Source organism: Maylandia zebra, linkage group LG1 (genome assembly GCF_041146795.1).
Source record: "Maylandia zebra isolate NMK-2024a linkage group LG1, Mzebra_GT3a, whole genome shotgun sequence".
Classification (NCBI taxonomy): Eukaryota; Metazoa; Chordata; class Actinopteri; order Cichliformes; family Cichlidae; genus Maylandia; species Maylandia zebra.
The window spans coordinates 40,776,066-40,801,192 of NC_135167.1; the positions used below are offsets into that span (position 1 = coordinate 40,776,066).

Genomic DNA, 25,127 nt, shown 5'->3' on the forward strand with positions numbered 1-25,127 from the left:
GTACGGTCACGCCGCAGCGTCACACAGCCGGAGGGCAGAACTGTTCGTGCTCTGTAGCTCAGGGGTGTCCAACTCCCGGTCTCGAGGGCCGGCGTCCTGCAGGTGTTAGATGCGTCCTTGAATAAATCACAGCTGATTTAAAGGCTAAATTTCCTCCTCAGCATGTCTTAAAGTTCTTCAGAGGCCCAGTAATGAACTCATCATGTGATTCAGGTGTGCTGACCTGTGGGATGCCGGCGATCGAGGCCTGGAGTTCGACACTAAATGTTAATGGACTGATTCTTATATAGCGCTTTTCTTCTTGGCAACCAGACTGGAGCAGACTGGGATCAAACCATCAACCTTCTGGTTAGTAGATGACCTGCTCCACCACCTGAGCTGCAGCCAGCCTGGAGGCAGTAGAGGCTGCGCTTGTTTTACAACAGTTTGGCTCGTTAGACTGGAGCCACTTTCATGACGGCGTTTGTGCGTTGGAGTCTTTTTCATGTAACTATCTGACCACACGTGGCTCCACAAAACCAGCACAGGCAGAATCCATCTTCATCCAAATGCAGCTGATTTTCCATTTAGGGCGCGTCACACCTGATCCTGTTTGAATGGAAGCTGCGTGCGGCCTTTTCATGAATCTCCATTTGAACGATTACAGAAAGAAGCGATGAGACTGTCGGAGCTTCACCTTAAGTAACACATACGTTTTGTGCTGTGTTTGTGGGTTTTAACACTGACGTGTGCTGTCCTGCTGGCAGCGGGCAGGTGAGCGGTGGGTTTTTGTAAGCTGGTGTTGCTGAAAGCAGCCTGCACGGAAAGCGAGGCCCAGAACAGCCCGTGTGCCCCGACCCGGCTCTGCCAACAACACGTCCTTCATCCTGGGCCTTCGGTGGTTCACGGTCTGCACCGCCATGCGCCACTGCACGAGCTGGAAAATTCAAAGAGACAAACAAGCTGCAAAAACGACAAAAACGTCTTTTCTTCAACTCCGAAAGTGTTTTTTAACACCTTTCATGTTCCCATAGCGACGTAACAACTGTTGCTTCACACTTTCAACCACATCCTGTGGCCACAAGGTGGTTAAACACATACCAACATGAACTGAAACACACACACACTCGTTTTCATGTCTTACTGAGGACGTTTGATTGACATAATGCCTAACCATGAAAATAAACCGAACTGTGACCCTGCAGCTAAAACCACACTTTGAATCTCAAACATGCTTCAGACTCGTGGGGACTTTGTCCCCTCCAGTATAGTGGCACGCCAATTTTCTGTCCGCACAAAGATGTCCAAACAAGTACACACACACACACACACACACACACACACACACACACACACACACACACACACTCACACTCACACATGCAGCAGCAGGAAGTGAAGCTCAAAGCTGCAGCATCTTGTGGAGTTCAGGTTGAAAACCAGCCGGGCAGAAACTGACCGGACGATGCTGCGCGTTGGTTTCACATGACGACAGCACACATGTGCCGAGGAATCAAACCCCAACCCAGCCTCACATGAACCACAACATCCGCTCTTGTACCCACAAAGGGTTTTGGCTTTTTATCTTGAAGCTAGTTTAACCTGCTGAAACAAACCAAACTACCAAAATAAAAGCACAGCATCCGTGTCACCCCTGCAGTACCGAACTCCTCTCTCCTGCGTCACTGGATTGTTGGATTGTAGTTATGTCAAGTGGTAACGGCTCTACTTTTTATCTCCTGACCAAACGCTCAGTGTGCTTCTCCCGCTCTGCTTCCTTACTGGATCTCTCTCTGACCTCTGACCTCTGTTTGGAGGAAAGGACCTGCCCCCTCTCCCCTGTCCTCACCTTAGCTGCCTGAAACCAAACCTCAGTGTTCTTGCTCTCAGCGTTGTACTGTACTTATGTGTTGTGGGAGTGTGCACGTGCTCGTGACTCATAACTGCAGAGCAAACCTTCCTCCGCATACAAATAAGGTGACACGAACTTCCTGCAGTTTCATTCCTGCGCTGCTGTAAATAAATCATCTCTGAGTTTTCATTTGACTTCGTTAAAATATTATGAAAAGCTCACATAAAACCAGTAAAATGTGTAAAAAGATCAAACCTGAAACAAAACCAGCTAAATGACCTGTGATACCAACTAAACTGTATAGTAACGATAATGATAATATGTGCTTTGACATGAACCACAGTCACAAATGTGACATGAATTGAAAATAAATGCTGTGAAACCCAAAAGGGTTCACAAAGCTGGGCACATAAGTCTGTGTGGTGTGGGTCGTCGGTCCTCTGTGGGATGAGTTGGAGTCACAGTGGGACTTCCTGCTCTGGGCCTTTGGCTTTGTGCTGTTTCAGTGCTGCTGCAGCTCTGATCAAACACATTATTGTTATTAACACTGACGCTCAGACGCATGACGGAAAACAAAGTGAGAGAGACCTCCGACCGTTTCCACTGAGCGCTCTGAGCCCGGTGTTTAAATCGATCTCTGGCGCCCCCTGCTGGACATTTGTTGGACGCAGACAAACGCCTCCTGGTTCAGAGCTTTAAAGGACATTTAAAGCAGGAAAAAACAGTAAAATACACAAAATGAACGACTCAGATCTGTAATATCAACTTTAATCTTCTCTTTGTTATCAGCAGCTCTAACATGGTTATCAGCCTGCAGCCATGTGAGCATCACACAGGCACACCTGTGCTGTTAGCGGACATTAGCGGAAGTGCAGGCTGTGATCATGTGACCTCGCGAGGATGATCTGTTGATATTGAAAATAGTGTGAATAATAAAGATGTGTGTGAGAATAAGAACAATAAAAACAAAGGAAACGAAGAGGTGAGCACAAACTCAGCATCAAACATTAAAAGCTCTGATGGAAAATAATAAAACAAACTTCTTGTGATTCTTATTTGAACAAAACTTTATTAACGAAAAAACATGAAACCTGATGTTCAGTGTTTCACGTTTTTACACATTTGTCTAACAATGAAAGACCCCCGCTCGATCCCGGGAGGAGACACGAATCTGCCACATCTAACAGGGTTCACCTGCGAGGCATCACCTGCGAGGCATCAGCTGCGAGGCGAGTAACAGTAGGTTAGCTGAAAGCAGGCGATGGGGAGCAAGAACAGGAGCGGCGTGCGAGTGTTGGGTAGTTTGAGCGGTGGAGCTGGACCAGGTGAAGCGTGAGCGACAATGACGGAGGCTGGAGACAATGTCTGAATTAAAAGCTCCACGTTGCTGAGCAACAGAACAGCTTCGTGATGTTTCCAAGTCTGGACGAACGTCGAGGTGTGACTTTCAAAATTCAGGTTGTTTGGCAAGTCTGACTTTTTCTGCTGTTCCTGAAAATAAACACACATCTGAATCACACTTGATGCTCTTTGTTTATTCATAGTATATGTTTATAAGTTAATCAGAGCTGTTTTTAATACCTCGCTCAGTCGTGGATGTTCATTGGAGAGTACAAGTCGCCTGAAACAAAGAACAGTTCAGCCGTTAAAGTCTGATCTCAGGTCTGTTTGACACAGCGTCCACACACCAGAATGACCACGGGTTGTGTTTCATCTGAACCACACGGTTAAACCATCTGACGCGTCTAGAGACCAGTTGGCATCTGGTTGCTGGAGATTGCCGGCTGTCACTGGGTGAGAATCGGTTGCAAACAGATTTATGCTTTTTCACCAAAAACCTCCTTGTGATTGCTTCGGTCACTGGCAGGTTGCTGTTGTCGTGTAGTTTGCATGCAGGAAGCTGATTTATCTGAAAATAGCTGCACTAAGTGAAAATTCGAAACAGTACTTTGAAGTATTGTTTCAAAGTAAAAGCTGAACTCTGCAGGAGTCACAATAAGTCTGGGAGCAGCTTGTGTGAATGAAGCTGCTTCTGTCAATGACAAATAAGGTCAGCAGAGATAATAACTTCCTGTTCTCACAGGACTCACAGGATATAGAAATGGCCTCTGAATAAACCTCCTGAAGCTCCTCTTCTCTTCCTGCTGAGACCTGCCGGTGATGATTTTCCACTTCAGGTGCAGAGACGAGAACAGAAAAAAAATCAGGTAAATATAAAAGTTATGAGTTGTTGAAGACAAACAGCAGCAATTACAGAAAGTTTGAGCTAAAGTAGAAAATGAGCAAACACTGAGCAAACTGTGTTTGTTTTTAACCTTTTCTGGAGGAAAACCACAGACTGTATATAAAAGATGGATGTTTCCACTGTGACATCACCCACTGGTTTCTGACTGGTTTTAATCGTCAGCATCAGTCTTTCGGCTTTAACCGTGCTGGTTTTTGGAAACAGAAGTGACCATGTTTGGGCGAGAAGGTGGAGTGTTAGCTTAGGGTAGCTAACTTGATGTCAGGCTGCATGCATTAACTGTGTGGATAGCCACTGATACCTGCTAATTACTGCCAGGGCAGCTTTGCATGATTCACAGTGGAAAATAATCCTCCTTTATCCCATACTGGGCTTTGGTGAAGCCCTTCAGTCGATCTCTCTGACAGCATAAAAGATGGACGTAGCTCCCGAGTATGAAAAGTGTCTGAAACATGGATTCTTTCTAATTGCCACCAGGGGGCGATACATGTATTTGGAAAAAGACTTAAATTCCTAAAGCAGACTACAGGAAAATGACCCTTTGCCTCACCAACTGTGATGAGTTTATGGGCTCAGTCGCTCATACTAAGACAGACGTTGAGTCCTTTAAATTTCTGATCATATGCAGACTAGATTATCCATTTAAATAGTTGTTTTGGCCTCTTTCAGCTTTATTTGATAGACACGGAGAATAAAGGACAGGAAAGCGTGGGCCAGAGTGGGACCTGGGCTGGCTGCTGTCAGCTGTATGGTATGTAGTCGCCCGCTCAACACACTGAGCCAGTAGCGGTTTTAGATACGGGCGACACGGGCGGTTGCCCGGGGTGGCATCGTGGTGGGGGCGGCATCACGGGCATCGGCAAAAAAAAAAAATGCTCGTACTCATGCTGCCCCGACGTCAGTGAAACATCGTTAGTATGTCACTGATATTTTCACTGAAGTAAATATATTAGTAAAACGCTCCCTCAGACTAATGTGACAAAACAACAAATATAATCATGTAATAAAGAATGAATAATAAACATAAAAAAGAAAAGGTGCAAAAATGAAGACCGTTGATAAAGTAATTAACCACATTATTAAAAGGCAGCTTTGTTTCTCGGGCAGAACTCACAGGAGGCGGGTTCGTGCACGGTGACCACTGAGTAAACCATCTGCTGCTCTCGTTCAGCTGGACAGGCTGAGACCCGCTGACCATGATTTTCCACTTCAGATACAAACACAGAGAGCAGAACAGAAGACAGAAGGTTTATTTATATAGCGCCAAGTCACAACAACGGATGGCTCAATGAGTTTTATATTGTAAGGTAAAATATTGTACCAATAATACAAACAGGTGCTAGAGCAGCTTTGCATAATTCATAGTCCAAAATAATCCTTCTGTATCTCACACTGGGCCTCAGTCATCCTCCGCGGACGATCCATCGTCCAGTTTGCATTTCTGTTTGAGCGTTCTGATAAAAAACTATGAAACCTTTAATAATCGGTGACTCGTTTGAAGTTTGTGATATTTTATATAGTCACGATTTGACTGGACTTTTACTGCGTTTTGACATCAGGTGGTTCATTTTTTAAATATTTGGGCCTTGAGATTGTGATTTTATAAACTTCTGAATAATTTTTCTAATACATTGTCAGGGGCTGCGTCTGTGTCCCAGCATTTTTTGAGTTATTTTGGTGTTTTGATTGTTTATTATATACAGAGATAATGTTAGCTTATGTTTCATCTCTGTGTTTATGAGTCTTTTCCTTTGTTCTGTGTTCGTCTGTCTTGTCCTCTTTGTTTAACATCTAGTGATTCCTGTGCGCTCGTCTCCTTTATCTGTTCCCGTGTGTCCCTCCTTGTTCCGTGTCTCCACAGTCTGTCGTGAGTTTCATGTCTGTGTCCACGTTGTCGAGCTCGTGTTGCCATGTCCATGTTTCCTGTTTAGTTTTTTTATTTTGAGGCTCTGCCGCTCATGTTCAGTGTGTTTAGTTTTACTTCCCCTGTGGCGTCATGTTTGTCAGCTGTGCTTCTCAGGTGTTTCCACTTCCATCATTACCCTTCTGTGTATTTAAGTCCTCTTTCTTACTCTGCTCAGTGTCAGGTTGTCTGTTTGTCTGGTATCATGTACTTTACGTCTCAGGATTGCTTTCGTGCTTCGGTTCATGTTCATTTTCAGTTTTCGCATGCACCTGTTCTCATTCATGTGGGAGCTCTCTTCACTCTCTTCACTCTCTTCACTCTCTTCGCTCTGATCCTGAGGCTCTCTGGTTGGATACGTCCTCTCCGTGTGGTTTAGTGCACCCTCCGCCCTGCAGGTGAGCTCCTCCTCCTCCAGGTTCGGCACACAGCTGGTCACATGGTACGGGCTGGACTGTGAGGACTTAGTTTATCCCAGTTTAGAGTTTCATTTAGTTTTTTCCCAGCTCGCCTTGCCTTGTTTTCTGTTTGATATCAGCCTTAATAAACAGCTCGCTTTTCTGTTATACTTCGTTTTCTCTCCCGTGTCTGCTTTTGGGTCCACGCCACAACACCCCGGCTGCTCAGCCATGACAGAACATCCTGATTCCAGACTGTTTCCCAATGTTGAAGGCTCAGAATCTACTCAGTGCGTCGCTACATCTCCAGGATCTGCATCTGAAAGTACAGTCTCAAATCTACCTGTGAAAGGCTTGTACTCTCTGTCCCGGGTTAGTAGACCTCAGAATGGCGATGTTAGTCCAGAACTCTTGTTGCAATTCATACGACTGGAATTTCTGACAAGACGGCTTAACAACTGCATAACAACTCGTGTTGTTGAGCCAGCCATGACCATTTTTGTTGACTCCTTATGTGAGTTAAGTTATAGACTTGTGTACAGTTGGTAATGCTAATGGTGGGACAGAACGAGCCACCCAAGAGACAGAAACTAACCACTGACTGATAAATCATGCTTTCAGGGACGATCATGTTAAAGATGTTTTTTGTGTGGATGAACCGGCTCCTCCGGAGATAAAATCTCTGCCCGGGGCCTCGGAGAGGCTGAGCTGGAGGCTTCAGTAAACTCGGACCCCTGGGAGTAACTGAGCTGGGGCTCTGGAGAGCCGTCCAGCATCCCGCCATGCCGCTGGCTCAACCGCGGCTTCACGTCGTCATCTACAGCCCCACCACCTCTTCAACGTTCTGTAGCTACCCATGCTGCCCTCAGCTCAATGCCTGCAGCTGCCACGCCACTACCTGCTCAACAGGTTATGGTTTCCATTCTGCCATCTGGCCTTGCCACGTCCCAGCCAGAGGTCAACGCTTTGCCGAGTTGGTGCTCATTCTGAGGTCAACGCGTTGTCGGGACTTGTCCAGCATGCCAGGCATCCTCCAAGATCCATCCGGCGCCCACCAAGCCACCAGAGGATCTTTATTTTGGGTCCACGCCACAACAACCAGCCTCAGCCGTGACATAAAAACTGGCTGATGATGTTTCTAAGTGATGTAAGGTTTCAGCCTGCGGTGTTATGGTCATAACTTAATAACATTTACTTATTTTAATATTTGTGCTGCTTCTCTAATAATACAAACACTGCTTATGAGTTGTGTTTCGTTCCAATCAATGAATGAACTTCAGTCAGTCAGTGCAGAGCAGTTAAAAGGAGCTCCAGACGTCCAGCTACAACTATCAAACATTTCCAAAATAAAAATGCAAGTGAGCAAAACCTGACTCAAAACGTTTTTGAAAAATAAAAATAAATAAATAATAAAATAATATTGAATACTAATAAAAAAATATATGAAAAACATTGAATCAAATTAAATCAAGAGTCAAACAATTTAATTAGTAAATATGTAGCCTGTGTTAGACCTGCGACAGACTGCTCCGGCCCCTCGATCAAGACGAGGATAAGTGGAAGAGGATGGATGAAAAACACTCACAGGAAGTGGAGTCGGGCGTCGCAGCCACTGAATAAAATGCCTGAAATTCTTCTTCATGAGCTGCAGACTGTGAGACCTGCTGTGGATGATCGCGCCCTTCAGACAGAACAAACGTGACAAAGGAGGAAAGAACCGAAATATGAGCCGGAGTATGTGAACCACAGCAGCTGTGCTAAAGTGAAACAGGAGCTCACTCAGGCAGTAAAAGACGATTCCTGCGATCAGGATCAGGAGAGCGATGACAGCACACACGATCAGAGGGATCTTCAGAGAGTCGCTCTCTTCACTCTCTTCACTCTGATCCTGAGGCTCTCTGGTTGGATACGTCCTCTCCGTGTGGTTTAGTGCACTCTCCGCCCTGCAGGTGAGCTCCTCCTCCTCCAGGTACGGCACACAGCTGGTCACATGGTACGGGCTGGACTGTGAGGACTCACCCTTGTTCTCTAACATGCGTCTGGAGGCCAACAGCCACACAATCTTAGGCGGCGGGTTACCTTCAGCTTGACACTGCAGCCTCCGGGGGGCGCTGTCTGAGCCACAGGGCATCTCCACCACAGAGAGGTTCAGGATGTGAGGCTCAGCTGGGAACAAGAAGCAGAAAAGTGATCTGATTAAAAATGGTTTTCCATCATGTGACACCTTAAACCAGCCTGGCATGAAACGCTCTCTGCTCCATTCACCCTGTTTGTTCATTGGCTTCCAGCCATGAGCCTGCGGCTACGACCACACGAATGCGTTTTAGTTTGGAAACATCGTTTTCTCTCCATTTGCCCTCCCGTCCACACTGAGACGCGTTTTCCCCGAAGGAATACGAAGCATTTTGAAAACGGTGCTTTCGCGTCGTAGTGTGGACAGCAAAAACGGAGACTTTTGAAAATGATGACGCATGTTAGCCATGTGATGCAGTCATGTGGCCAATTATTAGAACATGCTGTAGGTATTACAGGTACTGCACTGCAGTGGTTTGTATCATATCTATCTAATAGACTCCAGTTTGTGCATGTAAATGGAGAGTCCTCTTCACACACTGAGGTTAATTATGGAGTTCCACAGGGTTCAGTGCTAGGACCAATTCTGTTTACATTATACATGCTTCCCTTAGGCAGCATCATTAGAAGACATAGCATACATTTACACTGCTATGCAGATGACACCCAGCTCTATCTGTCCATGAAGCCAGATAACACACACCAATGAGTTAAACTGCAGGAATGTCTTAAAGACATAAAGACCTGGATGGCCGCTAACTTTCTGCTTCTTAATTCAGATAAAACTGAGGTTATTGTACTCGGCCCTGAAAAGCTTAGAAATATGGTATCTAAACTAGTTCATGCATTTATTACTTCCAGGCTGGACGACTGTAATTCATTATTATCAGGAAGTCCTAAAAACTCCCTGAAAAGCCTTCAGCTGATCCAAAATGCTGCAGCAAGAGTCCTGACAGGGACTAGAAAGAGAGAGCAGATTTCTCCTGTTTTGGCTTCCTGTTAAATCCAGAATTCAAAATCCTGCTCCTCACATACAAGGTCTTAAATAATCAGGCCCCATCTTATCTTAATGACCTTGTAGTACCATATCACCCTATTAGAGCACTTCGCTCTCGCTCTGCAGGCCTACTTGTTGTTCCTAGAGTATTTAAAAGTAGAATGGGAGGCAGAGCCTTCAGTTTTCAGGCCCCTCTTCTGTGGAACCAGCTTCCAGTTTGGATTCAGGAGACAGACACTATCTCTACTTTCAAGATTAGGCTTCAAACTTTCCTTTTTGCTAAAGCATATAGTTAGGGCTGGACCAGGTGACCCTGAATCCTCCCTTAGTTATGCTGCAATAGACGTAGGCTGCCGGGGATTCCCATGATGCACTGGGTGTTTCCTTTCCAGTCACCTTTCTCACTCACTATGCATTAATAGACCTCTCTGCATTGAATCATATCTGTTATTAACCTCTGTCTCTCTTCCACAGCATCTCTTTATCCTGTCTTCCTTCTCTCACCACAACCAATCACAGCAGATGGCCCCGCCCCTCCCTGAGCCTGGTTCTGCCGGAGGTTTCTTCCTGTTAAAAGGGAGTTTTTCCTTCCCACTGTCGCCAAAGTGCTGCTCATAGGGGGTCATATGATTGTTGGGTTTTTCTCTGTATCTATGAAGCGCCTTTAGGCGACTTTTGTTGTGATTTGGCGCTATATAAATAAAATTGAATTGAATTAAACAAAGATAGTGGAGGGCGTTATACAGCAGTTGTTTTGTTTGACAGCCCTGTTAAAGATTAATATCAGCCTGCACACGCTCCAGAGAGCTTTTCTTCAAATTCTTTAATTCTCACTCGCTTTTGCAACTTTGTACTTTTGTGTTACTCGCAGCAACAACTCCACCTCATTGTTAGTCCATTTAACACACTCGCTGCTTTCCCTCGACATTTTGCCGCCACGTTTCAGAGAGCGGGAAAGTAAATAAGCGGCAGACAGAAATGAGGCAGGTCGAATCTTCTTGCGTTTCACGCATGCACAAGAATAATTTACAGTCCAGTGTGACTCAAACCTCGGCAGAGTCAGAAGGTCGCTGTGTGGCTATCTTTCATTACAGTCTTTGCACCACAGAAGAAAGTGACTCATACAACTTTGATAACTTTCAGTAAAAGCTGAACTCAACCTTACCTCCAACATAAAGCTTTGTCTTTGCTTCCTTAAAGTTCTTCCACCCGTCGAGCTCCACTCTGCAGAAGTACGTGCCGTTATCAGTCACCTGTACATCCCTGATGAGGAGCGACCCATTCCCCCATCGAGGGTCTCCTTTCAGGGAATGTTTTAAATCGGAAAATGCACAGGGATTGGCTCCATGCATGGAATAATTTTTTACTGGACAGTCCAAGAACGGAGGAGTGTTTGATGCTGTGAACTTCCATGTGACCTTGATCATTCCTGAATAATCCCGTGTGGGGGTGAAGAAGCAGCCGAGGACAGCATCTTCCCCTCTGGAGACTCTGACCCCTGGAGAGACGGTCAGCTTCCATCCAGCTGAGACAGAACCTGACAGAACACATCTGGATGGTTATTTTCATGTTTGAACTCACTGCACAGCTCCAACCAGCGACACTGGGACTCTAGCAGACCTCTGAAGATGCTCTGAGACACCAGCAGCAGGTTCTATAAGACCTGCAGAACATCCTCCAGCCTGCTGCGTCTGGACCAGGAGCCCCTCGGCCTTCAGAGACGCTCCTGGTCCAACGAGGACACGTTTATCCATCTGTGGCCTGGTTTGAAAAAGCTCTAACCTCTGTGCTGTGGTGTTCACCACCGACCGCCGTGACTTTCAGTGACGGAAATACAAAGCCGTTCCTCATTAAATTCTTATGTCCTGTGTGTCTGAATGAATGACTTAAAGGAAAATCCAGATCTAAAGTCAGGATATCTCTACTGTGAGTCTTATGATCCTCTCTGGTGCCATCCTGCTTCAACCCAGATTCAAAGTTCTTACCTGAGACGATCGCACTCAGAATGAGGGAGAAACGCTGCGGCCACATCCTCAGACTGACAAAGAAATGAAGCCGTCAAACAACAAATTCAGGAAGTGTCAAATGTGTCATTTCTAAATTGATCATTTCCTGTTAGTTAAAGAGAAGAATAAATATGTGAGCGAGCCCAGGGCCACCTCAGGGTTTCACACATTTTACTGCCTGTTTTCTTTGTGTTTTCATGTTTGTCAATCAGGACGTTTGCTGGAGTCTGGTGGTCTTCATCAAAGCCTGTCTCTGTGACGAAGCTGCTTTTCACAGTGTGCTTGTCACTGTGATGATTTCTCTGCTCGATTCTTGATTCATTTGAGTCTGTGGTTCCTGTTTTGACTGTCTTCTAGTGAATTATCCTGAATATAGTCGAATACAAAAGAATAGAATAATCCTTTAATTGTCCCACAAGGGAAATTTGGTTATATCAGCAGCAAAAACACACATATACAAACAGAACAGAAAAACATTTTTACATATTTACATCATGGACCATAGTTACCAAAGCAGAGTACTGTACAGGTATTAAAATTAGAATACAGGTGAGTGGCAAAGCCAGGCTGTAGTGTGCAAACAGAGCAGGATACTGAAAGATGTTTAAATAGTTGAGAATATTTAGAATGATTAGAAAGGTGCAGATTGTGTGACCGTACCTGTGCATTAAAAAGTAGACCCTAAACAACCAGAGGAGTCTGTTTAGCGACAGGTTGCTTCTCCCGGAGTAAAGGACCAACACACTTCAAAACTCCTTTGTCCCGGAGTCTGGTGACGTAGGCGCAACGTTCCCTCTAATGTTTCACGTGTCTGAACACACAAACTCCCTGAGCGGACACTCGGACCACTGTGAGCGACAGCAGACGTGCACTGTGGTCACGCCAGCATCGAATCATCCAAGTCACATGTTTTATTAAACTAATCAAATTACAGCATTTATGTTAGACTACTTTTAATTAACTGCTTTAGCCCACTTACAATGAAATTTAAAAAATAAATCTTGTTCATGACCTGCAGCATGTTAACACTATTGGAAGCAAAAATAACTTCAACTCCAATAAAGCTCTGACTGTATTCTGAGTCTGAGTCTGGGAGAGAGTCTGTAACTCTGTCTGCAACATACAGTAAATAATGACCAATGTTGGGCAGTTAATGATACAGTTACTTCTTCAAAGAAGTAACTGAGTTTTTTGCAGCTGTTTACCTGAATATGCAGCCAAGGGTTTTTTTAAATAAACATTTCAAACTATTTACAGAACAATCAGCTGTTCTGTTATTTTTTGATTGGTCCACATGGTACATTTGTCCACCAATAGGAAAGGCTGAGGTTCTTTGGTTTCGTCTTTGCTCGCAGGCTTTCGAGCGTTTTCCTTATCAAACGCAGTTTTTACCGTTTCTTCCTGCAGTAAATATAAACAACGACAGTATTCAGGAAGAAAAACAAACATTGCAGATATTTTATCATAACTCTGGTTTTACGCGGCCGATCAACACAATTTACAAACTGGTATAAAGTCCACACTTTGTCCGTCAGTTGTTCCGTCTGTCCTGCTCACATCTCCAATGGTTGTACACGTTGTCATTAACGTGGCTTCACTCCACATCAGCCGCTTTGCTCGCTAAAACACCGGCACATAAGGACGCTGTCATAGCCTGTCAACCACGTGGATCAGGTGCGTATATACGAGTGTGAATTGCATCATTGGCTGGACTGTGGGATAAGGTGGCATCGTTCTGATCCCATACAGGAGCAGCCAGTCACTGACTCACACTGCAGAACAGGATTGTTAAAGTTTAAATTTCAAATCAGGTTGGATTTTTTTTGTGCGCAATGCAGATTTTCTGTGCGCAGAGACGTGCCAGTAGTGCATAATTGCGCACGCGCAGCTCAGAGGGAACATTGCGTAGGCGGTCAAGATGGCAGCTTGAATGGGGAAGCTCCATCACAGTGGCAGCTGATTTGCTTTAGATTTAGAACAGTACGCAGGAAATATCGCCTCAGGAGAGCGGGAAGCTTGAAGAGTCTTTGTGAAAGCTCATATTGCCGAGTCACAGACAAAAACGTACGCTTCGACAGCAAAATGGCGCTAGCAAGGAACCCTTGGTGAAAGCTAATGATGTACATGTTTGAGAAGGCCCTGGGAGGCCTGGGGGTCCCAGATTTACTGTTTTACCATTATGCTTTCAGTCTGAGACACATGGTTCACTGGCCCTCCCTCCAGAGCGAGCCCCCCCATGGTTTAGTCTGGAGAGTACTTTGTGCTCACCACTCCCTCCGATGCACATTTTAACCACCAAGCTCTGAGCAGATATACAAACCCACCCCTTCTTTCATTCCTGCAGACGGTCTGGAAGAAGGTGGCCTTTTACTGAATTTTAACTCCCACCTTCATACTGAAGCTCTCACGGTCCCTGGGTCTGTGACCCAGTGTTTTGTTTTCTGTATTGCTACTGAGATAGATTTTTGTCATGATTTATCAGTTCTTGGTTTGGGGGTATTTTAGGGTTGAAGTTCTTAGTCTTCTGATTTCGGTGTTCAAGAGCTGGTCGATTTAGAGACCGTTACTCTCTCCAGGGCCTCTCCAGAGGCTGAGGTTCAGCTCTAGGTGACTCTGGACCCTGGAGACGAAGAAGCCAGTGCAACCTGTTTTTCCTGAGAGCTTTACTGGGCTGTCTCAGCAGCCGTCCTCTGCTGGAAGCTATAGTGAGTTCATTTGGCCAGCTGAGGACTTCATCCTGCTGTAACTGCCTGGGCAGAGCCATCTCTACCAGAGGTCTTCGTACCTGCTGGTCCTGTTTCTGCCTCTGCCGGAGGGTCTGAGGGGCCCGTCCAGTTGCCTTCTGTTCCCACTGGGGGTTCAGGAGAACCGCGCCAGCATCACGCCACATCAGCTGGGGGTTCTGGTGAGCCTGGCCAGCATCTCCTCGTGTCTGTTGACGGCTCCGGTGAGTCTGTTCAGCCACCAGCTCCCATGCTGCCATCTGGTCCTGTTCATGCCTCTGTGTTTAAGCCTTGTGTTTGCCTCTGTTAGTTGGTTCGTCTGCGTACCTTCCCCTGTATTTCTGCTGTGTGTCTCTCCATGTTCCAGGTTCCACGTCTCAGGTTTTCAGGTTTCTTATTGCAGGTTTTTTTGGTCCTTGTATTATTATTTTGTAGCTGTTCCCAGTTTAGGTTTGGTTAGTGCCGTTCCCTGCCATGCTCTGCCTTGGTTTGTATTTTGTTTTCCTTTATTAATAAACTTTGTCGCAGCTACGCTGTCGTCAGTGCTTGCGTTTGGGTCCACATCATTCATCTCCTGACGATCTGCCTCGCAGATTGTGACAGAGGTCTCCATATGACTCAGTCCAACACTCTGCATTAATAAGTCTCCATTTTCCTGGAGACTGTGGGTCTAGAGAGGGATACTTGTTCTTGGAGACCTGTATCAGGGGAGAATTCTCACGTCCTTTAATGACCTTAAACCACAGATTCAGTTTTGGAGGTATTTGCAGCTACAGCATTTATTGCTCAAAACCTTTGGTTCCCCCTCCACACCACCTCCAAGTACTGACCATCTCAGCTACATCAAGAAAGTGTTTGGGGGAGGTCGTGAGGTCTCTAATTAAAAATTTGTTCCCAAAATCAGGGGATGCAACAGGCATGAGCTTACTGCAGCCTTTATTTCATGTGTTTTTCCTTTCAATTTAATCAGCAGCAGCACTATGTATCTATTTGTGGACGTCCCCATGCCCACATTTAACCTCCATCCACTCTGCCTCCACTAATGGCCCGGGGTGAACAAGGGTTTGGTGGACCAGAGACTGCATGCAGCCCTTGTCCAATCTTGACACCTTACCAGAATGCTGTATGTCCCTCCTGGACCGGGGTAGGGTCCAGAATATTAAACAAATTAAATCTATATGGTTGACATTTTACTCTAAACTGTAAAACTTTGTAATTTTGGTATTTTCACTGTAGAGGATGTGCAAATATTAAGGGTAACCAACTGTTGCAGTGCTGTAGAGGTCCTACAATAACACAGAAAACTGACAAAACATCAACGATCACGTTTCCCAATGAGCAAGCACTTTGGCGACAGTGGGAAGGAAAAACTTCCTTTTAACAGGAAGAAAACTGCAGAACCAGGGAGGGGCGGGGCCATCGGCCACGACCATGTTACTGACCTGATGCCAGTTAGTCCGGTTAGTTACAAAAATGTTCGTCCAGCTGTTTCACTTTAGTACCACTTACCTTTTTTTAAACGTTTCTGACATCAGTGGGCGTGTTTTTCTTTTAATATGGTAAATGTTCTTAGTTTAAAGATTTGATATGTTTGTTGTCGTTTATAAATGAAGTTCATGAGATTCTAAAAATTAGCGTTCTATTGTTACATTTTACACTGTGCGCCAACCTTTTCAGAACTTGGGTTTCAGAAAAAAACAAACGTTTTCAATTTAAAAACATGTCAGCTGTGAGTGTTATTGTTGTGTTTGGATGTGATTGTAGAAACAAAACAACACGAGTCGAGCTTCACATGTTAAAACAGATTTAATGATTTTTAATTGAGTCATTCGCTGACAAGTTTTACAATAAAACTCACCACACTGGTGAGTTTGTGTCGTCTGACCAATCACAGACTGTGTTTGAATGTTTATTTTTTTCTGTCTTCATTACAAGTTTTCTCCACAACACTGGAAACAAAATCAATCTCTCCTTAAAACACAGCAGAATAAAGGAATGATGTAATGGTTTGTGCAATAGCTCAGTAAAAACAATGTGACTGAATATCTTAATTGTGCTTATAAATGTCAGGAACTCTGTTGCTGTTTGTGCTGAAGACAAAGCTTAAATGGAAAAGAAGAGAAGACTGGCTTTACAAAGCTTTGACAGGATGCTGCTGTACTTCTGTGGACAGTAAATCATTAAAAGTCTTCAGGCTCTTGGGAAAAACAGCCGGGCCTCGTCTCACTGGGTTGTTCCTGAGAACAGGACAATGTTTTCTGACTGGTGTTTTTCCACACCTGGAGTTCCTCAGATGGCACATGACCCTGAAACGAAATGAAGAGTTCAGCCATTAAAGCCATTATCAGATGACAATATCAATATCATGGTGCTGCAGAGCTGAAAGTGACTTTAATGCCTTTTATACTGTACAGTCATATTTTTGGTTTTCATTGGCGCAGATTCAGATCATTTCTTATTTCGTCAGAATAACGAAGGAGCAAAAATGAGACATGTTTAGCCTGACCAAAATAAAGATATCATCTGTCACAGCATGATTATCAAATGATGCGAGCATCAGGAATGTGGAGGTTCTGCTGTTTCCATTAGTAACAGCTCAGGTGAGGAAGACGAGGCAGGTGTGAAACCAGCTGTTACCTTGCTGTGTTGTTTATGTGTGGACACTCAGAGCACTTTTACAGTATGGTCTCACCTGGTCGCTCTGTCAGCTGTCAGCTCCTCACTCACCTGCTTCCTCGTTGGTTTCTGGAGCTGAAAGAAAAAAAATCTCATCTGAGGTGAAAACAGCTGCTTTGCTCACAGGATTCGTTTCATTTCCAGTCGAAACAGCAGAGAATCCTCACGGATGGACTCGCTGCTACAGGTCCTCTCAGGTCTGTGCATAAAGGTGACCTGCTCTGCTCGTTCCCACATTCACTGTCTAAAATTATCCTTCTTGGTCTCATGCTGGCCCCTCAGCGTTGTTGTTTCAGATCAATGAATTCTTTATTGATTTCTTTTCACATCCATGAAAAAGCTGAAACTTTAGAAGCTTTGGGACTCACGGGAAGTGGAGTCGGACATGGCGCCGGCTGAATGAACTGTCTGAGGATTTCCTGCTGCGGAGTCTGAGACCTGCTGCTGACAACTGTTTCCTTCACACACAAACAAGATGACAACAATGACTGAAAGACTCCAGCTGCCTCAAACTAAGCTCTGAACAGGCCACAGGTTGTTTTATGTTGCAATATCTGGAGTGACCACTAAGAGAACCTGGCAGCACTGAGTAGAAACAGGAGCTCACTCAGGCAGTAAAAGACGATTCCTGCGATCAGGATCAGGAGAGTGATGACACCACGCACGATCAGAGGGATCTTCAGAGAGTCGCTCTCTTCACTCTCTTCACTCTGATCCTGAGGCTCTCTGGTTGGATACGTCCTCTCCGTGTGGTTTAGTGCACTCTCCGCCCTGCAGGTGAGCTCCTCCTCCTCCAGGTACGGCACACAGCTGGTCACATGGTACGGGCTGGACTGTGAGGACTCACCCTTGTTCTCTAACATGCGTCTGGAGGCCAACAGCCACATAATCTTAGGCGGCGGGTTACCTTCAGCTTGACACTGCAGCCTCCGGGGGGCGCTGTCTGAGCCACAGGGCATCTCCACCACAGAGAGGTTCAGGATGTGAGGCTCAGCTGGGAACAAGAAGCAGAAAAGTGATCTGATTAAAAATGGTTTTCCATCATGTGACACCTTAAACCAGCCTGGCATGAAACGCTCTCTGCTCCATTCACCCTGTTTGTTCATTGGCTTCCAGCCATGAGCCTGCGGCTACGACCACACGAATGCGTTTTAGTTTGGAAACATCGTTTTCTCTCCATTTGCCCTCCCGTCCACACTGAGACGCGTTTTCCCCGAAGGAATACGAAGCATTTTGAAAACGGTGCTTTCGCGTCGTAGTGTGGACAGCAAAAACGGAGACTTTTGAAAATGATGACGCATGTTAGCCATGTGATGCAGTCATGTGGCCAATTATTAGAACATGCTGTAGGTATTACAGGTACTGCACTGCAGTGGTTTGTATCATATCTATCTAATAGACTCCAGTTTGTGCATGTAAATGGAGAGTCCTCTTCACACACTGAGGTTAATTATGGAGTTCCACAGGGTTCAGTGCTAGGACCAATTCTGTTTACATTATACATGCTTCCCTTAGGCAGCATCATTAGAAGACATAGCATACATTTACACTGCTATGCAGATGACACCCAGCTCTATCTGTCCATGAAGCCAGATAACACACACCAATGAGTTAAACTGCAGGAATGTCTTAAAGACATAAAGACCTGGATGGCCGCTAACTTTCTGCTTCTTAATTCAGATCAAACTGAGGTTATTGTACTCGGCCCTGAAAAGCTTAGAAATATGGTATCTAAGCAGATTCTTACTCTGGATGGCATTACCTTGGCCTCCAGTAACACTGTGAGGAACCTTGGAGTCATGTTTGACCAGGACATGTCCTTCAATGCACATATTAAACAAATATGTAAGACTGCGTTCTTCCATTTGTGCAACATCTCTAAAGTTAGAAATATCCTGTCTCAGAGTGACGCTGAAAAACTAGTTCATGCATTTATTACTTCCAGGCTGGACGACTGTAATTCATTATTATCAGGAAGTCCTAAAAACTCCCTGAAAAGCCTTCAGCTAATCCAAAATGCTGCAGCAAGAGTCCTGACAGGGACTAGAAAGAGAGAGCAGATTTCTCCTGTTTTGGCTTCCTGTTAAATCCAGAATTCAAAATCCTGCTCCTCACATACAAGGTCTTAAATAATCAGGCCCCATCTTATCTTAATGACCTTGTAGTACCATATCACCCTATTAGAGCACTTCGCTCTCGCTCTGCAGGCCTACTTGTTGTTCCTAGAGTATTTAAAAGTAGAATGGGAGGCAGAGCCTTCAGTTTTCAGGCCCCTCTTCTGTGGAACCAGCTTCCAGTTTGGATTCAGGAGACAGACACTATCTCTACTTTCAAGATTAGGCTTCAAACTTTCCTTTTTGCTAAAGCATATAGTTAGGGCTGGACCAGGTGACCCTGAATCCTCCCTTAGTGATGCTGCAATAGACATAGGCTGCCGGGGATTCCCATGATGCATTGAGTTTTTCCTTTCCAGTCACCTTTCTCACTCACTATGCATTAATAGACCTCTCTGCATTGAATCATATCTGTTATTAACCTCTGTCTCTCTTCCACAGCATGTCTTTATCCCGTCTTCCTTCTCTCACCCCAACCAATCACAGCAGATGGCCCCGCCCCTCCCTGAGCCTGGTTCTGCCGGAGGTTTCTTCCTGTTAAAAGGGAGTTTTTCCTTCCCACTGTCGCCAAAGTGCTGCTCATAGGGGGTCATATGATTGTTGGGTTTTTCTCTGTATCTATGAAGCGCGTTGAGGTGACTTTTGTTGTGATTTGGCGCTATATAAATAAAATTGAATTGAATTAAACAAAGATAGTGGAGGGCGTTATACAGCAGTTGTTTTGTTTGACAGCCCTGTTAAAGATTAATATCAGCCTGCACACGCTCCAGAGAGCTTTTCTTCGAATTCTTTAATTCTCACTCGCTTTTGCAACTTTGTACTTTTGTGTTACTCGCAGCAACAACTCCACCTCATTGTTAGTCCATTTAACACACTCGCTGCTTTCCCTCGACATTTTGCCGCCACGTTTCAGAGAGCGGGAAAGTAAATAAGCGGCAGACAGAAATGAGGCAGGTCGAATCTTCTTGCGTTTCACGCATGCACAAGAATAATTTACAGTCCAGTGTGACTCAAACCTCGGCAGAGTCAGAAGGTCGCTGTGTGGCTATCTTTCATTACAGTCTTTGCACCACAGAAGAAAGTGACTCATACAACTTTGATAACTTTCAGTAAAAGCTGAACTCGACCTTACCTCCAACATAAAGCTTTGTCTTTGCTTCCTTAAAGTTCTTCCACCCGTCGAGCTTCACTCTGCAGAAGTACGTGCCGTTATCAGTCAGCTGTACATCCCTGATGAGGAGCGACCCATTCCCCCATCGAGGGTCTCCTTTCAGGGAATGTTTTAAATCGGAAAATGCACAGGGATTGGCTCCATGCATGGAATAATTTTTTACTGGACAGTCCAAGAACGGAGGAGTGTTTGATGCTATGAACTTCCATGTGACCTTGATCATTCCTGAATAATCCCGTGTGGGGGTGAAGAAGCAGCCGAGGACAGCATCTTCCCCTCTGGAGACTCTGACCCCTGGAGAGACGGTCAGCTTCCATCCAGCTGAGACAGAACCTGACAGAACACATCTGGATGGTTATTTTCATGTTTGAACTCACTGCACAGCTCCAACCAGCGACACTGGGACTCTAGCAGACCTCTGAAGATGCTCTGAGACACCAGCAGCAGGTTCTATAAGACCTGCAGAACATCCTCCAGCCTGCTGCGTCTGGACCAGGAGCCCCTCGGCCTTCAGAGACGCTCCTGGTCCAACGAGGACACGTTTATCCATCTGTGGCCTGGTTTGAAAAAGCTCTAACCTCTGTGCTGTGGTGTTCACCACCGACCGCCGTGACTTTCAGTGACGGAAATACAAAGCCGTTCCTCATTAAATTCTTATGTCCTGTGTGTCTGAATGAATGACTTAAAGGAAAATCCAGATCTAAAGTCAGGATATCTCTACTGTGAGTCTTATGATCCTCTCTGGTGCCATCCTGCTTCAACCCAGATTCAAAGTTCTTACCTGAGACGATCGCACTCAGAATGAGGGAGAAACGCTGCGGCCACATCCTCAGACTGACAAAGAAATGAAGCCGTCAAACAACAAATTCAGGAAGTGTCAAATGTGTCATTTCTAAATTGATCATTTCCTGTTAGTTAAAGAGAAGAATAAATATGTGAGCGAGCCCAGGGCCACCTCAGGGTTTCACACATTTTACTGCCTGTTTTCTTTGTGTTTTCATGTTTGTCAATCAGGACGTTTGCTGGAGTCTGGTGGTCTTCATCAAAGCCTGTCTCTGTGACGAAGCTGCTTTTCACAGTGTGCTTGTCACAGCTGGGGCAGCAGTCGTGTGGTGGAGTTAAATGAGGACCCAAGATGCAGGAAACTGCTAGATGCAGGTGAGCGTTTTATTTACAACGTGTGAAATATACAGAGAAATGAGGGTGTCGAGGACTGCACGAAGACACGAACCTAAACTAGGAAAAACGAATAAACCTGAAACACGAGATGGAACAGAGAAACACGGAGAGATACCAACTAATGCAGAGAAACACAGACGACGCGACGAGGAGCACAGGCAGACACACACCATAAATACACACACCGGTAATCAGGACATGGCCCACAGGAACGAGACAACACAACCTACAAAGTAAAACAGGAAACACACAGACTGTTTTACTACATGACTCGGGGACATGAACAGAGCACAGAGGGAGACACAGGAAGGGCTGATAAAACACTTGAGCACTAAACACAAGAACCAAACCCTGAGAACTAACAGCAAAATTAGAATAAACACAAAACGCTGGGTCGAAATGATCCAGGATCATGGCAGTGCTGATGCTCGGGTCTCTGACTCAAACCTGCTTCAGTTTGATTTCTGACATTTAAATAATGAACAATATCAAACATATTTAAGGTTTCTAAATACTCAGACTTTGTTTACTTCACAGCCCTTCAATGGCGTTTCTGTGAGGAGACCCGCTTCAGACACATGTGGCCCCGCCCACACAGCCCTACAGGTCACCCACACCTGCATGTCTGCTACGATGTAATAACAAGGAAACACCACACAGGAGACAGTAAGAAGGTGAAAGCAGCACATGTTTTACGTCTCATATGTGATATAAGGCTGAGAGAAGGACGTCGCCATACTGTATATGAGGCGCTTTTAATTCAACTGGAAAATAAAAGCATGGCATCATTTCAAAAACGCTGATAAGCCGACCATGAACTGAAGCTTGTGTGCGCCTCCCAAACCTGCAGCACAGGCCTTTAAAACAGTCATTAAGAAACGTAGCGGAGCATCAGGCTGGTGCAGACCTCATGAAGCTGCTCTTGGACAGCTCTCTTCATTCAGCCGCTGTAACATAGCTGGTACTTATGTGTAGCACAGTTGCCTGTGCAGAGTTTGACTTTTGCAGCTGTGAGCGAGAGTCTGTTTTATGGTATTATTTGTTACCCCACTGTGGCCCAGGCATGGGCCCACTGTGGCCCCACACCATGCTGCCCCACATCTGCAAACATTTGGTTTAAACTGAATAACACCAGTGTTGGTCAAGTTACTTGAAAAAAGTAATCAGTAACTAATTACCGATTACTTCCCCAAAAAAGTAATCCCGTTACTTTACTGATTACTTATTTTCAAAAGTAATTAATTACTTAGTTACTTAGTTACTTTTTAAAAACACGATTTACACCCTGAAGAGGTGATAAAGTGATAGATCTTTCAGCCCAATTCTACTTTTTCTACATAATCCATCACACAAAATGTAATCAAATGGAAAAGTCTCTTTTTAAAACTTGTTTATTAGTTTTAATCTTTTAATTTTATGCATCAAGCAAACATTTAATTATCTGCAACATTCTCTGACTGGAAGAAATTAGTTTAACATTTAAACCTATTTTCTGCTCATTCCAGCACATAAAATAAAATATTTTTTGTGTTTACACTCAGTCTTTCAAATAGATGCAAGTAAAACACAGCAGAAAATAAATAAAGTCAAAGACTCAGCGGTCCTGTTGCTCTATTTTCACCTGTACAGCAGGAGTGGGGTAGGCGGAGGTTTACCCTGGTGCAGGTGTGCCGCGGTCAGTGGAAGAATCTGCGAGTTTCTCTGTGAGGTTCCCATTACGTCGTAGCTACTCGGTGCTTGTTGGAAGTTTAGGGGTTTTTTTCGCTGTAAAAAGAAGTTTTCTTCCCACGCACAGCGGACACTAATGTTTTTGTCACTTTATATGGAATCAAACTCAAAGTAAGGTCAGTACTTCCACGCTTTAAACGCTGCACGCTCATACTCTCTCTGCACTCGATATGTGATCCATTGTTGATCTGCACACAGCTGTTGTCATGAACGGCGCACTTGCTTACGTCACTGTCATGAGACACTCGCAGGAAAATCACGGTTTTAGTAACGCAGTAACGCAGCGTTCCTACGGGAAAGTAACGGTAATCTAATTACTGTTTTTGCAATAGTAATCCCTTACTTTACTCGTTACCTGAAAAAAGTAATCAGATTACAGTAACGCGCCCATCTCTGAATAACACTGATAAGATACGAGGGCTGTGATGCATGTAGCGGGCCTCATCCTCAGACTGACTGCACACAGAGAGTAAAACAGGAAGTTCTGAGAAAACCGTCATCTCTAAACTAAGTGTTTCCTGTCACGTAGACGAAGCAGAGAAACAGAGACCACTTCCCAACCGGTTTTACACCTTTTATTTTTACTTATATTTTATGTGTCTTTACAGATTGAATTTAGCTCCACATGTTGATGTGCTGATGGAGCACTCACTGTGTTTGGACTCGAGTGATCCCGATCTGTGGCTGCAGTTTAAAATACCTTTGAATGTTTCTGAATCCTCCACATTTTCATTATTTCCAGGTCAACGTGGAAATGTGAGGGTCAGACTGGGACATTAATGGGACTGTTTTAAAATGAAGACGTGTTTCCAACTGTGGAGCAACATTATGGAATCATGAAGTGAAAGCTTGCATGAGGCACATGAACAGTTTCAGTTCATATAAAGAAAACAGCATCACAGTCTGAGTCACATGCTTCCATTTATCAGGTTTTTTTGTTTGTTGTGTTTGTTTTATGATGCGTGCTGATGTGCACAGGAACATTTACGTGCATGCAGAGAGACATTCTGTTAGTACACATATACGCACGAACAGCAGCTTCATGGGATTTAGCTACGTCCAAGTCTGGAAATCATTTTCATTTTATATTCAAACTCTGGACTTTTGCTCGTTTCAAGCTCTGGGACTGCAGTAGCGTAGCTTTGCATCACAAAAGCAGAATAAACACAGAGCAAAACTTAACTTTAAATTTTCTTATCGGAAATTTGTGGTTAAATATACTTTTTGTTTTTTCTGCCTGTCCCGTTTGGCTCTTTTGCATCAGAATTGTTGTCTAAAGGCAAAGAAAGATGCCCAACGGATTTACTTTACCAAATAGACCATCCCAGCCGTAATGGTCTATTTGATTCACCTTTTATTGTTTATTTTATTTATTTTTTATTTTCACTTGCTAGATACGGGACAGACTTGACTGGGGAAAAGAAAAAGGAGAAAGAAAGAGGGAAAGAAAAACAGCGGGGAAGAGGGACGGGGGAGAAGGGCAAAAAACAAAAATCAACAGAATGAGCAGAAAAAAAAAAAAAAAGAAATAAATGCATATATCAATCACCTGGATCACCTGCTGAGAAAGAAAAAAGAAAGCAAGCAGAAGAGAACAAGAGTAATAGAATAACCAGCATCACAATGATATATGGGAATATGACAGTAAATACTAAATGTTAAACATTATTGTGCAGCACATAAGATCAACAGAACACAGTGTGCTTTGAGGTAGGAGCCAAAAAGGGTGTAGTTTGTGGGTGTGATCACCCGTGTGTACACCTGTGAGCATGGACGCGCTTGTTTTTTTAAAAGGTTCCTTCATGTAATGATCTGCTAGAGGGTGTGGGGGGGGGCCACAGCCCCGTCCTCCAGGGCATGAAGCAGGTATGGAGGAGATCAAAACTCCAGACATCCAGAGGCCCCCAGAACACAAGAGACCAAGGAAGACCAACAGAGGGGCAGCCGCGCCACTGTCCCAGAAAGAGCTGAGGAGAGTCCCAGATGAGGGCTCACTCAGCAGCCGCGGAGCAGAAGCCAGGGGGGGTTGCAGTGACGCGCCCGTGAGCTCCGCCGGCCCCCAGCTGCGCCTGAGTGACCGAGC

The 25,127-nt window shown here is 44.8% G+C and overlaps 2 protein-coding genes and 1 long non-coding RNA gene across 3 annotated transcripts; all 3 read right to left on the reverse strand.

The window, feature by feature from the left end:
• Positions 1–2,960: 2,960 nt before the first annotated feature.
• On the reverse strand, positions 2,961–8,052 carry LOC143413983 (uncharacterized). Its single transcript, XR_013094617.1, has 5 exons — positions 7,963–8,052; positions 5,191–5,283; positions 3,922–4,002; positions 3,413–3,452; positions 2,961–3,322 (listed from the first exon to the last, which is right to left on the reverse strand). It is a non-coding gene; the product is annotated as an uncharacterized LOC143413983 (long non-coding RNA).
• Positions 8,053–8,060: 8 nt separating this feature from the next.
• Positions 8,061–14,436, reverse strand: LOC143419870 (uncharacterized). The gene is made up of 5 exons (XM_076887620.1): positions 14,021–14,436; positions 11,433–11,485; positions 10,613–10,984; positions 8,182–8,543; positions 8,061–8,129 (listed from the first exon to the last, which is right to left on the reverse strand). Exons 1-5 carry the CDS (start codon positions 14,434–14,436, stop codon positions 8,061–8,063), a joined length of 1,272 nt encoding a protein of 423 aa, XP_076743735.1.
• A 1,535-nt stretch (positions 14,437–15,971) lies between these two features.
• LOC106675724 (sialic acid-binding Ig-like lectin 15) lies at positions 15,972–20,966 on the reverse strand. The gene is made up of 6 exons (XM_014410923.4): positions 20,919–20,966; positions 20,099–20,470; positions 17,460–17,846; positions 17,221–17,310; positions 16,869–16,927; positions 15,972–16,482 (listed from the first exon to the last, which is right to left on the reverse strand). The coding sequence occupies exons 1-5, from the start codon at positions 20,962–20,964 to the stop codon at positions 16,896–16,898; spliced, it is 927 nt and encodes a 308-aa protein (XP_014266409.3). The 5' UTR covers positions 20,965–20,966; the 3' UTR covers positions 15,972–16,482; positions 16,869–16,895.
• Positions 20,967–25,127: the final 4,161 nt, after the last annotated feature.